Source organism: Schistocerca americana, chromosome 1 (genome assembly GCF_021461395.2).
Source record: "Schistocerca americana isolate TAMUIC-IGC-003095 chromosome 1, iqSchAmer2.1, whole genome shotgun sequence".
Lineage (NCBI taxonomy): Eukaryota > Metazoa > Arthropoda > Insecta > Orthoptera > Acrididae > Schistocerca > Schistocerca americana.
Window position 1 is genome coordinate 931,155,564 of NC_060119.1, and position 14,975 is coordinate 931,170,538.

Genomic DNA, 14,975 nt, shown 5'->3' on the forward strand with positions numbered 1-14,975 from the left:
CTGTGCGCCTCAGCCGCCGCTTTGATGTCTCTCTGCATGCGGTTGAGGCGCCGTTTCGTCGCGGGTTGGTGGGTGAGCTGCCACTCCCAGAAGAGGCGGTTCTTCTCCTGTATTGTCTCCCGGATGGGAGGCGGCAGGTTACGGGAGAAGTCCCTGGTACCCTGTGGAGGGGGAGGGGAGGCCGCGTCCGCTGCTTGCAGCAGCTGGCAGGTGAAGAATTGAAGGGCTGCATCCGCCCCCACTGCCGCGGATGATTCCGCCAGTGATGCCAGGACATTGTCCTGAAATCGATCGCAGTCCAGGCGCCGGTACGTCTGCCGACGTGGCGGGAGCGTGGCTCCAGCAATGTCGATCTCGTAGACCACCGGCAGGTGGTCGGACGACATCGCACACCGCGTGGTGGCGGTCGTGTGGTGCCCGATGCCTTTTATGATGGTGATGTCGAGCACGTCGGACCGCCCTCTGGCTGGGAAGATGGTGTGTTCCCATGGGCCCAGGACCAGGGCGCCATTCCTCTGGGCAGCGCGAAGAAGTCGGCGGCCACTGACGTTCGTGAGGCGGGAGTTCCATTCCGGGTGCTTCGCATTGAAGTCACCCGCAATGAAGGCCCTTCCCCCAAACGTCAACAGCGCGTCGACGTCCGCCTCTTGGAGGTGTCCACGTGGCCGCCTGTATGCGGCCACGAAGGTTATTTGCCCCGCAGCCGTGGTGACGTTCACCCCGGTGGCTTCCAGGGTGGCCATGGCTGGGAGCAGCACCTGGTGGTGCCGGAGTGAGGCGCGGACGTAGATGGCGGTCCCCCCGCCTGCCGTCGGCCTGTCGTTCCGATAGCAAACATAGTTTGCTACCTTCACGTGAACACCTGGCTTGAGATGAGTTTCGCAGATCAGAAACAGGTCGATGGCCTCGTCCTGCATGAACTGAAGAAACTCACCTTGTTGCGGAAACAGGCTGTTGGCGTTGAAGCCACAGATGGTCAGGCCATGGATAAGAACATTATCCATGGTGTGGCTTCGTGACGACGGTAGCGGCCTGGAGGGCCCCCGTTATGGCGGTGACGAGCACCGGCAGTTGCTGTAGCAGGGCAGAGAGGGAGCTCAACATTGCTCCCAGGTCTGCTGCTTCCAGTCCTGGTATTGCAGCTGGAGGTGCCACAGTTGCGGCTTGCGGCGTGGCTGTGGTGGGGGGACGGGTTTGTCGTCCACCCTAGTGTTGGTCGTCCTGGGTGCCGGCTGCCTGGTTAGGCGCCGTGATGGTCGGGAAGTCCACCTGCCGCACCCTGGGGGCGCCTGAAGACTCCCCCTTGGTGGCAGAGGCGAAGCTGGTGCCTGGTGGCACCTTTCGTGCGGGTGCCGCACGTCCTTTCTGCTGTGGGCGGCGCTTGAAGGCGGCGCAGCCTCTGTAGCTCGCTACAGTTGCAGCACTTGGGCGCCTCCTCCCTTTTCTTCATGCAGTCCCGACTCTGGTGGGAGTCGGCGCACTTGACGCAGTGGGCCGGCATCGTGCAGTAGCGCGCCACGTGGTCAAGGCCTTGGCAGGAGAAGCACTGGGCGCGCCTCCCCTTGGCCTCGAGTGGCTCCACTTCCACACCGATCTTGGCCACCATCTGTAAATGAAATATCTTCCGGTTTTCGAAGTTGTCCGGAAGGACAACCAAGAACAGTGGCATGGGTCTCCTCGTCCTGGGAGACTTCATGAGTGTGACCGAGCTGGCCATGTAGCCCAGCCCGGCTAGTTCTCTCTTGAGGTGCTCGGTCTCCATTTTCAGCGGAAGGCGGCGGAAAACCACCTTCAGCTGCTTCACTGGCTCAGCATTGTGGGTGAAGCAGTGAAGCTTCTCTTCCTCAATGAGCCGCATGGCAGCTCGGTACTCGTCCATTGAGCTGATCGAGACTTTGTACAAGTCTCGACCAGCGCATTTGATCTTGGCGGAGGACACCGCCTTGAACTTCTCGAGGAAGGACTCGTACGTGTCCTTCCACGACACAGTGATCGGTGGCGGAGCGGGTGCCCGCCTCTTGGGTGCCTCAGCAGCATCCATGGCCTCTTGCTCGTCAGGTATGTCGACGAATGTGTTCGCTGTCGGCAGCGGCTGCACAGTCTCAAGCCGTTTGGCCCGAGCAGTGTGCCGCCGCTTCAGGACAATGAAGCCGTCGTCGGTCACCTGTTCTGCCTCAGAGGGGACAGGAGCTTCCGTCATCTTCTTCTTCTGACTCCACCTGAAAGCAGAATCAGAGTTTGCGGAGGACTCGTCCTCCTCCGCCGCTGCAGGCCTCTTTCTAGAGGGCTGCGTTGTGTCCATGGCTACCGCCTCGATCAGGTCGCCAAGGTTAGCCTCTGGGATCATGCTGTCATGTGGCAGGATGGTGACGTCTTCTGTCGTCACGCCTGGCGGTACAGCGATCGGTGTATCTGTGGTCTCTTTACTGGAAGAGACCGGAGTGGCAGTCAGCAGTACACCAGTTTCTTCTGTAACTGGGACTGGTGGCGCAACACTCATCGGGGCCGCCACTGGCAGAACAGTGTCGTCTTCATTCGACACGCCTGGCAGGGCTCCCGACGGTACTCTCTCCTCTTCAAATACCATGCAACCGAGTGACCTCAGGTACTGATGGAACCGGCGGAGTGCTCGTTCGTCGGTATCGCGTTGCGGATAATCCTCGCCCCTTGATCTTCGGGATAGAACGAGGTACAACTGCTCTGGAGTGAGCGGGCTAGTGCCCCTTGGGTGTGCCGTTGCGTAGTCAGTCGTCAGTTGCTGCGTCGTCGTACGTGGGGGGCCGGACGGGGCCGCCGACGGGGCTGGCTCGATCGCCCGGGCCAGTCCCGCCGGGCGGCGGTTCGCCGTACCCTGCGCCTGAGTAGCGTGGTCCTGCTCGCACGGCATGCTAACTCGGAATAGGGAACGTCCAGAGTGGCAGGGGAGCGCCACTCACGGGCGGGGACCGAGAAGGAAACACCAGGAGGCCACGACCGCAGTTGGAGGCGGCCAGAGTGGGCGCGGACGGAATAGGGAACACCTAGAGCGGCAGGGTAGCACGACTCGCGGGCGCGGACCGACTAGGGAACGGGAAACAGAAACCAGGCACCAGGCAGGCATAAATATGCGACCCGGTCCAGCAATCAGCCAGTCTCAGGGAACACTTGATGAAGACGTCAAGTAATGGCATCGAAATATCGTGTTTGGAAGACGATGATATCCGGCAGAAAACCCGATTCCCACGAGATGTCATCAAATCGCCGGGAAAGTCTAAGAAATTACATTATTGACTCGCGTTAAATTGGAAAAAGTATTGATATATGGATGAAAAAATATCGACGTACCGGCCTATAAAATATCGGCTGCACATTGTAAATATACTCCCAGTTTTAGATCTATATATTTAAGTATTGATTTATTATTAGATATTCTGTACATCAACAAGCTAGCTGCCTGCATATCCCCGTTAGAGCAAGAACAGAGAGGGGTAACGATTACCACTTTGCTAACAATGGCAACTGCATGCAAGTGGCATGATAAAAGTTGCCTGATGGGTCCATCGTTCGGTTTCATCACAATCGGATTTGTCAGGAACACTCCATGCCAACTTCCCTGTCTTCATTTCTGCAAACGTCAGCGACCTGGCAGCTATAGTAATGTTCTATTATAATTTCAAAAGAACAATTTCATATATTTACGGAAGATTGCGAAAAAATATAATATGAAATAAAAATATCTCCACTCGATACTGCCATTTTGATATTGATTAATTATACAGCAGCATTATAATTAAAGTTTAAGTTTCAAAACGCTGCAGAAAGAACAACACTGGTCAGAGTGACTTAAAATTGCAAAGAAATATTATCAGAGAAGGGGGGAAAAGTATGGCGGAAGAAAAAAAATGGTGTTAAAATTAATCATTAGATGGCGCTGCATGTGTCGGAAAATGAAAATGAAAACACCTGTCATGCGCACGACCCATTAAAGTTGGTATAAACACACCGGGTACTCGGCTTTTCCTCCTTTCGCGTCGGCGTCGTTCGCCATAACTGTGTTAATGCAGGATCGCGCTCTGCTTGTAAAGCTGTGTTACAAGAATGATTGTGCACACGTCGCTCAACAGAAGTTCCGGACACTGAAGGGTTTGAAGAAAGGCGTTAGTCCGATGACTGCCATGGGTCTGGAGAAAATGATTCGGAAATTCGAAAAGACAGGTTCTGGTTGAGGGATGAAACGAATTAATTCGACGTCAGTGGAAGCAGTGGCCACGGCAATGCAGGAGGAGACGAGTGGTGGTGTGCAAACGTGTAGTGCATGGAGAATTGCCCGAACACTGTGCATACCCGTGAGCACGGTGTGTAAAATCCTAAAAAAATCATTCTTTGCTATCCATTCAAAATCACCCATGTGCACGAGTTTCTTCCTGTTGACCTGCCAGCAAGAGAGACCTTTGCTTTAGAATTTCTTGCTCGCATGGAAGTGGAAGATTTATTGGACAGACGAAGCCCACTTCTATCTGACAGGATACGTCAATACCGAGCGAGGTGGCGCAGTGGTTAGCATACTGGACTCGCATTCGGGAGGACGACGGTTCAATCCCGTCTCCGGCCATCCTGATTTAGGTTTTCCGTGATTTCCCTAAATCGCTTCAGGCAAATGCCGGGATTGTTCCTTTGAAAGGGCACGGCCGATTTCCTTCCCCATCCTTCCCTCACCCGAGCTTGCGCTCCGTCTCTAATGACCTCGTTGTCGACGGGACGCTAAACACTAATCTCCTCCTCCTCCTCCTCCAGGATACGTCAATTCAAAGAAAAAAATGGTTCAAATGGCTCTGAGCACTATGGGACTTAACTGCTACGGTCATCAGTCCCCGAGAACTTAGGACTACTTAAACCTAACTAACCTAAGGACAGCACACAACACCCAGCCATCACGAGGCAGAGAAAATCCCTGACCCCGCCGGGAATCGAACCCGGGAACCCGGGCGTGGGAAGCGAGAACGCTACCGCACGACTCAATTCAAAGAATTGTCGAATATGAGCAACAGAAAATCCACACGCAAATCAACCAGTACCACTTCATCGATGAAAGGGTACTGTGTGGTGTGGGTTTACGACATCATTTATTACAGGGCCATATTTTTTCGAAGACATAGGTGCTTCCCGTCCTGTTACCTGTACCGTCACTGGTAAGCGCGATGAGTGTCTTTTGCGCAACCACGTCATTCCAGCTCTCCGGCAGTGTGGATGGGATTATCTATATGCAAGATGGCGCACCTCTGCACGTTACAAATCCAGTTAAGCAGCTGCTGAAGCACCATTTTGGAAATGCTAGAATTATCAGCCGCCATTTGCCTACAGCCTGCCGGCCGAGGTGGCCGAGCAGTTCTAGGCGCTACTGTCTGGAAACGCGCGACCGCTACGGTCGCAGGTTCGAATTCTGCCTATGGCATGGATGTGTGTGATGTTCTTAGGTTAGTTAGGTTTAAGTAGTTCTAAGTTCTAGGGGACTGATGACCTCAGAAGTTAAGTCCTATAGTGGTCAGAGCCATCTTGAACCTACAGCCTGGCGTCCCGGTCACCTGATCTTAATTCGTGTGACTTCTGGCTGTGGGACTATCTGAAAGATATTGTGTTCAGTGTTCCGATTGCAACCTCAGCTGCATTGAAGGCACGCATTGTGCAGTACATTCTGAACGTGACCGCGGAAACACTTCGATCGGCTCTGCCTCGTGATGACTGGGTGTTGTGTGACGTCCTTAGGTTAGTTAGGTTTAAGTAGTTCTAAGTTCTAGGGGACTGATGACCATAGATGTTAAGTCACATAGTGCTCAGAGCCATTTAAACCAACTTCGATCGGTTGTGGAACATGCTGTTTCTCGATTTCAACTTGTTGCAGAAAACGGTGGACAGCATATTGAAACAGTGGACAGCATATTGAACATGTTTTGCGCCAGTCACACGGAAATTAATAAATTGATCTGATTTTGACTGATGTTTTTTATACGGTTTTAGCTTCAGGACAATTAAAAAAATCGATGTAATTTATGCTTTTTATGCGGTTTTTGGCCTCAGGGCAATTAAAAACCGATGTGATTGATGCTTTTTATGCCGTTTTTGGCATCAGGACAATTAAAAACCGATTTTCCCATCCGATGCGATATGACCTTGCCGTGGTGGGTGGACTTACATAACTAACAGTATAACACCTGCACACCCAAACACACTGAGTAGTACAGCTTGTTTAACGTCAAACGTACACCTTAGGCATTGTTGTATGATTCATTTGTCATTTGTTATTTTTCTTCAGCCATACGTTTTCCCCCTTCTCCGATAATATTCGGTTGCAATTTGACGTCATTCTGACCAGTGGTGTTATTTCTACAGCAGTATGAAAATTTAACTTTAATTATAATCAACCTGTATATCGGGGAATAATATCGCTGATATGTGTCGGTAATTTTTGGAAAAGTGTCAGTATATCGATATTTCCTCAACATCCCTACTTGATAGCACTTCGGAACTCAAGAGTGATTCTTTCTGCTGATTTCATGGGATTTTTTGCAGCCACCCTGCGTAAAGCTTGATGGCGCCTGTCCGTCAGTACACGAGATCTGACTGCCTAGTTTCGGTTCAGCTGTGGTTGTTCCTTTGCTTTTCCACTTCACAATCACATCGCCAACAGGCAGCTTGTGCAGGTTTAAAAGGGTTGAAATGTCCCTGATGAATTTATTACTCATGTGACATCCAGTGAAAAGCCCACGTTTGAAGTCACGGGCTGTCTCGACCGATCGATCGTGCAGTCACTGTTTCTCTATTGACAACACAATACTCCGCGCTCCTTTTATAATGGCGGGTCAGCCTTTCGTGACATTAGTGGTCAGTTCGGCATTATATAGCGGTGTCCGGATAAGTTTGGTCTGATAGTGTATTTGTTCCAACAGAGGATGTAGTTCATTTATGTTCATAGACATGATTTTAAATATGGCATGACGATAAATGTTCATACAATATTGGTGTACCTATAACTGTTTTTCCTCGTCTTTATTGCAGTTTCTTTTAGAAAAAGAAATAACTTGTATAATCTCGTACATTTACAAAACGTGCAGTTCATTAACATAACAATTTTCATTTCATTTTAAAACAATCAACAACTTGAAATACTTTTAATCTAATGTGAATAGCTGCTGGAAATACGCCTATTACTCTGCCACAGGGAGGGGATTCCATACACCTAGATTCCCCTAAACCACACCGGCTGCGGTTGTTACATGCGCTCACTACTAAGAGACAGTGAGCTTCGTTCAGTCTGTTGCAGGTACTTGTGGCGGCTATTGAAACAAAACAATTTATCGGAACAGTTGGTTTTCAGTGACCAAGCCATATTTTATGAATGTGTCTGAAGCACTGAATATCCACACGATTGACCTAAATTTAACGTATTTTGTGCCACGTCGTCTTTAAAAGTTTTCGGGCTTTTTTTTTGCGGAGAAAGCTGTTATTGGTTTTGTACACCCAGATATGCTGCAGGAATGGCTTATGCCACAATTATAGCAAGACAGTGGAGGCTTCAATTTGCAACAAGACCACGCCATCTTTCAGATTTCTTTTTTACATGTCATGTTCTGTAGGGCCAAATTGAGCAGCAAGTCTTCATGGTCATGGAACCAGTTAGTACATGAAATTATAACAGAAGAGTAATAATAGATAAAATGAAACGTATATGAATCTTATGCAGGCGACAAGCCGTAAGTTTAAATAAACATGATCAACAATGTAACACAGGAATTATCGTAATTTGTTAAGTTTTTCCATGTGTTCCTTGACAGAATAGAAGGAGAGGGCCATGAAGAAACTCTCCAGTTTACACTTGAAAGTGCATGGATTACTGTTTTCGATTTTTGAATTCACATGGCAGCTCACTGAAAATGGATGCAGCAGAATATTGCACGCCTTTCTGCACAAGTCAAGGAGGTGCTGCCTAGTATTAACTGAGTGAAAGCTGCCAACTCTTGGGAATAAGCCGATATTGTTAACAACAAACGACGTTAAATAAAATATGTATTGTGAGACCAGTATCAGAATTCCCACATTATTGAGCAGGAGTCGACAAGAGGTTCGGGAACTTACACCACACATTGCTCGAACCGCACATTTCTGAGCCAAAAATGCCATTTTTTAATGAAAATATAACACCACGCGTCACAAGCGAATGAAAATAAGCAAAGTAAACAACTTTTCGTGCTGAACTATCATTTATTTCAGATACTGGCCCAATGGCAAATAAAGCAGGATTTACTTTTTGAACGAGGTCCTGGATGTAGGTGGGCTTTGCACGACAGTTTACTATCCATCTGAACGCCTAGAGATTTGAACAGTTCATTCTCACTGATCATATTTTCGCGATTACCTCAGTGGCGAACTGGACTGGACGTCCTCCCCATCATAACTTTCTTCCTCGGAGGCCCCCCCTTATCTCCAAGTGATTTCTTCCGATTTGGTTATGTCAAAGATCTTGTGTTTCTACGCCTGCTGCCACTTAATTTGGAAGAGTTGCAGGGAAGAATGATTAACATGGTCGTTCACAATGACTTGTTGCCACGTGTATGGCAAGAGTTTTACTACCGTATTGACGTTAGCTGGGTCACAAACGGAGCCCACATCGAGTACCAGTGATGTGAGTTAAGGGCTTGGAGAGATTCTCTGTCTACTGATATATGTCTATTTTCTGTATGTGTTGTAGTTTTCACGGCATGTCTCTTTAAATCTTGTACCGGGTGATCAAAAAGTCAGTATAAATTTGAAAACTGAATAAATCACGGAATAGTGTAGATAGAGAGGTACAAATTGACATACATGCTTGGAATGACATGGGTTTTTATTAGAACAAAAAAAAAAAAAACAAAAAAAATACAAAAGTTCAAAAAATGTCCGACAGATGGCGCATCATCTGTTCAGAATAGCAATAATTAGCATAACAAAGTAGGACAAAGCAAAGATGATGTTCTTTACAGGAAATGCTCAATATGTCCAACATCATTCCTCAACAATAGCTGTAGTCGAGGAATAATGTTATGAACAGCACTGTAAAGCAAGTCCGGAGTTATGGTGAGGCATTGGCGTCGGATGTTCTCTTTCTGCATCCCTAGAGATGTCGATCGATCACGATACATTTGTGACTTCAGGTAACCCCAAACCCAATAATAGCACGGGCTGAGATCTGGGGACCTGGGAGGCCAAGCATGACGAAAGTGGCGGCTGAGCACACGATCATCACCAAACGACGCGCGCAAGAGATCTTTCACGCGTCTAACAATATGGGGTGGAGCGCCATCCTGCATAAACATCGTACGTTCCAGCAGGTGTTTATCAGCCAGGCTAGGGATGATGCGATTCTGTAACATATCGGCGTACCTCTCACCCGTCACGGTAGCACTTGCTGTCCAGCGCCATCTGTCGGACATTTTGTGAACTTTGGTTCTTTTTTTTTTTTTTTTGTTCTAATAAAACCCCATGTCATTCCAAGCATGTGTGTCAATTTTTACCTCTCTATCTGCATTATTCCGTGGTTTATTAAGTTTTCAAATTTATACTGACTTTTTGATCACCCGGTATACAGGGTGTTACAAAAAGGTACGGCCAAACTTTCAGGAAACATTCCTCACACACAAATAAAGAAAAGATGTTATGTGGACATGTGTCCAGAAACGCTTAATTTCCATGTTAGGGCTCATTTTAGTTTCGTCAGTATGTACTGTACTTCCTCGATTCACCGCCAGTTGGCCCAATTGAAGGAAGGTAATGTTGACTTCGGTGCTTGTGTTGACATGCGACTCATTGCTCTACAGTACTAGCATGAAGCACATCAGTACGTAGCATCAACAGGTGAGATTTCATCACGAGCGTGGTTTAGCAGTCAGTGCAATGTTTACAAATGAGAAGTTGGCAGATGCCCATTTGATGTATGGATTAGCACGGGGTATTGCCGTGGCGCGGTACGTTTGTATCGAGACAGATTTCCAGAACGAAGGTGTCCCGACAGGAAGACGTTCGAAGCAATTGATCGGCGTCTTAAGGATCACGGAACACTCCAACCTATGACTCGCGACTGGGGAAGACCTAGAACGACGAGGACACCTGCAATGGACGAGGCAATTCTTCGTGCAGTTGACGATAACCCTAATGTCAGCGTCAGAGAAGTTACTGCTCTACAAGGTAACGTTGACCACGTCACTGTATGGAGAGTGCTACGGGAGAACCAGTTGTTTCCGTACCATGTACAGCGTGTGCATGCACTATCAGCAGTTGATTGGCCTCCACGGGTACACTTCTGCGAATGGTTCATCCAACAATGCGTCAATTCTCATTTCAGTGCAAATGTTCTCTTTACGGATGAGGCTTCATTCCAACGTGATCAAATCGTAAATTTTCACAATCAACATGTGTGGGCTGACGAAAATCCGCACGCAATTGTGCAATCACGTCATCAACACAGATTTTCTGTGAACGTTTGGGCAGGCATTGTTGGCGATGTCTTGATTGGGCCCCATGTTCTTCCACCTACGCTCAATGGAGCACGTTATCATGATTTCATACGGGATACTCTACCTGTGCTGCTAGAACATGTGCCTTTACAAGTACGACACAACATGTGGTTCATGCACGATGGAGCTCCTGCACATTTCAGTCGAAGTGTTCGTACGCTTCTCAACAACAGATTCGGTGACCGATGGATTGGTAGAGGCGGACCAATTCCATGGCCTCCACGCTCTCCTGACCTCAACCCTCTTGACTTTCATTTATGGGGGCATTTGAAAGGTCTTGTCTACGCAACCCCGGTACCAAATGTAGAGACTCTTCGTGCTCATATTGTGGACAGCTGTGATACAATACGCCATTCTCCAGGGCTGCATCAGCGCATCAGGGATTCCATGCGACGGAGGGTGGATGCATGTATCCCCGGTAATGGAGGAAATTTTGAACATTTCCTGTAACAAAGTGTTTGAAGTCACGCTGGTACGTTCTGTTGCTGTGTGTTTCCATTCCATGATTAATGTGATTTGAAGAGGAGTAATAAAATGAGCTCTAACATGGAAAGTAAGCGTTTCCGGACACATGTCCACATAACATATTTTCTTTCTTTGTGTGTAAGGAATGTTTCCTGAAAGTTTGGCCGTACCTTTTTGTAACGCCCTGTATTCCTAGGCACAGTAATACCGTACGGTAGCGCGCGAGACAGCCGCGCTAAATTTCTAGGGTTTATAAACGGAATTTCGTTTGGCGGTATGACCCATTGTATAGACATTAAGGCGGAGGACACTGAGGAGATGCAGCAGTGGTGGGTGGGCTGTTGCAGAATGCGAGAGACCCTGTGGTTGGTGGTGGCGGCGGCGGTGGCGGGTGCGGCACGCGGCCAGAACTTCACCGGCTGCGACCTGTACCAGGAGGTGGCGGTGGGCTCCACCTACATCCTCTCTTCGCCGCTGTACCCCAACTACTTCCAGGGCGCGTACGCCTGCCGCTGGAACGCCGTCACGGACGCCGCCGCCAAGATCGTGCTCAGCTGCGACCCCTTCAGCCTGCCAGCGGTAACTCTGCCAGTCTTATCACCACGCATTTACTGTACGCGCAATGTAACTCGATAGATGTCACGGACGACACCGGGTGCGGAGGTATCGATGCACGTCGACCGGTATTCACTATTTTCCACTAGATGCCAAACTCATTTACGAAACAATATTTTTTTACAGTATCATTGTAAAGAAGTATTTCATAATCTGTAGCATCATGACTTCTGTTTCGATTACACATAAAGATATTTACATTATTGTGCAAAATAGTTTAAACGGTTGTTATCTCCGCGTGTCCTTTTATTTCGCAGGAACACTGTTGCATTCTTGCCCATAGCTGCTGAGGGCCACTGTGTGACTGGGCCCCATCTCCAAATACAAATTTTATTGTCATTTTAAATGAGGTTTGATATTGTTTAAACATACCACATTTCGGGGAATATTGTAAAAAAAATACTTATTGGGATGAAATATAGAACAAATATAAGGAGTGTTCAAATAGAAAGATACGAAACGTCGTGACAACCAAATGGGTTGGAATTTACTTATGTCACTTTGGGATGACGTAGGGAGACATCTAAGTGTGCAAATGTAGTGTTGTCACCTTCCTCTACAAACTTCGAATCTGTGTCTTAAGCATGCAGGGTGATGCTCACCGCCGGCGGTAATGGCCGAGCGGTTCCAGGCGCTTTAGTCTGGAACCGCGCGACCGCTACGGTCGCAGGTTCGAGTCGTGCCTCGGGCATGGATGTGTGTGTGATATCCTTAGGTTAGTTAGGATTAAGTAGTTCTAAGTTCTAGGGGACTGATGACCTCACATGTTAAGTCCCATAGTGCTCAGAGCGATTTGAACCATTTTGATGCTCACCGTCTTTTTCGACGTCCGAAATACGATACTCATCGCATTCCCTGAGCACGGAAAGAGCATTGGCAGTGACGTGCACTATGAGACGCTCCGTAGCCTAGTCAAGTCCGTCACGAGAAGGGTTGGGTTGTTTTGGGGAAGGAGACCAGACAGCGAGCTCATCGGTCTCATCGGATTATGGAAGGACGGGGAAGGAAGTCGGCCGTGCCCCTTGAAACCGTCACGAGAAAACGGCCTGGGTTGATCAGGGAGGGAGTGATTCTGCTCGGCAATAACACGCGTCCACACGTCTCCAAGACCACACAAAATGTAATGGCAAAGTTGAAGTGGGAGAAGCTTGGGCATCCGCCCTACAGCCCAGAAATGTCGCCTTGCGACTTCCATGCGTTTGGTCGCCAAGAAAACATCTCAAAGCGATGCGCATCAACTCGGACAACGAACTGAAGGACACAATGGAGAACTGGCTCCTGTCACAGCCACGGGAATTCCGGGAACAGGCAATCCTTCAGCATGTGAAACAGTTGTACTCAAGTCTCCGGTGATTACTTTTGAACAAAGGCTTCAATTATACCCACGGTGCTGTTTCGTATCTTTTCTTTCGATCACCCCTAATTTCTTATTAAACACGAAACATACACCCACAACTGCAATGTGTAGTATTCATCATACGAGGTACTGCAGACGAAATTCGAACGTACTAATAGTTGTTTATGGTGCAGTAGGATGAATCAGAGCACACAGTAGTACAAACGCGTGTATTGTCTAGCCATTATTTATAGTACAAAGTTCGTTCGCATCTTGCATGAAGTGTTATTCTCTATTACAGACAATCGAGTGAATTATACAGTCTGTGACATGACCTTGTGTTGAATTTAGAAAACAGAAGCCCCCGAAGAAATTACGTGAAGTGTTTCGACATGATGCAGAAAGTTTACACAGGGTGTCGCAGGAGTAATGGTCAGTATTCAGGAATATGACAGGAACGATCATTCGAAACAAAAAAAAAGGTCCAGTATCCATGGGCTCTAGAATGCATACCTTATGACCTATGAACACTTCTTAATTATAGATACTGTGAAAGAAGTTTCTTCTACTTCAAGCTCTTTGCCTTCCATATTATGTGAGGTGGTGGTATGAACCGAAACAAGAACAAATGTCCAGTAAACATGACTCTGAAGTGCACTAGAAGAGATGCGTTTCACAGCAGCAAAGATGAACAAGTGCTCATAGCACCTATTTACCAGACATTTTTGATTCGAATGGTCGTTCCTGTCATATCCCTCAATTGACCATTCCTCCTGGGACACTCTGTATACCGGTGCATCGGAAGGACTGTTTCTAATTTTCTGATCTATAGAGGACATGAACATAAACATTTCTTATCAATAATAGAGTGTTTGCAGATATTTAGTTTTTTATGCAAAACCAGTGCTCGTCACTTAGATTTTAGGTGAGTTTATTTCGGTTGTAATTCTCACCATGTAAACAATTAAATATTGAAGTTTGTTTATATTGAGTCACAGAATAACTTCTGTGAAATTTGTTTACTTAGTTCCGAATATTAAAGTCTGTAAACTATGCTTCTACGAAAGTGCTGAGAGACAGGCTTCCTGATTACAGAACTGACCTAATTTTTTCCAGAGTACATTTTTTGCATTCACATTTCTGATTTCCACACATATTTTCACTCATATTTATACTATATTGATGGCAGTTACAAATTTAAATAATGTATATAAATTTTCATTATAATAATTTCGTGGAAGAAAACAGTTTGTAGCAGACTTGTGCCACTGGAAGATCGTACTTTAGTGAATGTTGGTCTGGAAGGTAGTGATAAAGACAGTTATTAGGAACGCAAGACCATCACAGTTAAGGACCTGTATAACTGCTCGACGGAGATCTGCACGGATGAATTATCTAGTTTGACATTAGAAACTACTTAATAATGAATTGTTGCGAAATATATGTACGCCCTTTTTAATTTTATTTTTTAAATTGGATAAATTTACTTTGACTGCACTTTAAAACAAAACGCTAAGTATTATACTGATATGCACACTGACGAATGTTTGGTGTAAGTTGCACTGCGATATGAAGTGTTCTGTCCACGCTCGTTCCCGTTGTGCCCTCACATTCCACCTAACAGACATCAGCACATTCGCATGTAAACCACAATGAGTCGTGCAACAGGTGGTATAGCGTAACGTTTTGACCTATAAGGCTGTCAATAGCACTTTGCGAGCCTTTCGTTCAGCAAACGTTTGAATCACATTTGAATCACAATTAGAGTCAGACGCCGAGGTCCCCAAATCTGTGAGATGTTATCGTTGCATAGTCGATCCGAGACATTTTTAACACAAGTCAGAGTGTTGAACGACCTTCCTTGCTTGAGCTTGAGCTACAGCCACTGAAACAGTGCAAAAGATGTAAAAAGCTTCACATACATTCGTAAATAAACTTGAATTTTAAGGTCTTGTATCTTATTCGAGATGAATAATGGTTCCAAAGTAATATCTACAAAGTTTGAAGTATGAACTGTTTTGAAATATTTAATTTAT

General features: G+C 47.0%; 1 protein-coding gene across 1 annotated transcript in view; it reads left to right on the top strand.

The window, feature by feature from the left end:
• Positions 1–14,975, top strand: part of LOC124547947 (venom serine protease-like) — a 295,517-nt gene that overhangs the window by 143,395 nt on the left and 137,147 nt on the right. Inside the window, exon 2 of the mRNA XM_047125144.1 lies at positions 11,336–11,567. Coding sequence (XP_046981100.1) covers positions 11,337–11,567 — 231 coding nt within the window. The 5' untranslated portion in view covers position 11,336. The remainder of the gene's footprint in view (positions 1–11,335; positions 11,568–14,975) is intronic.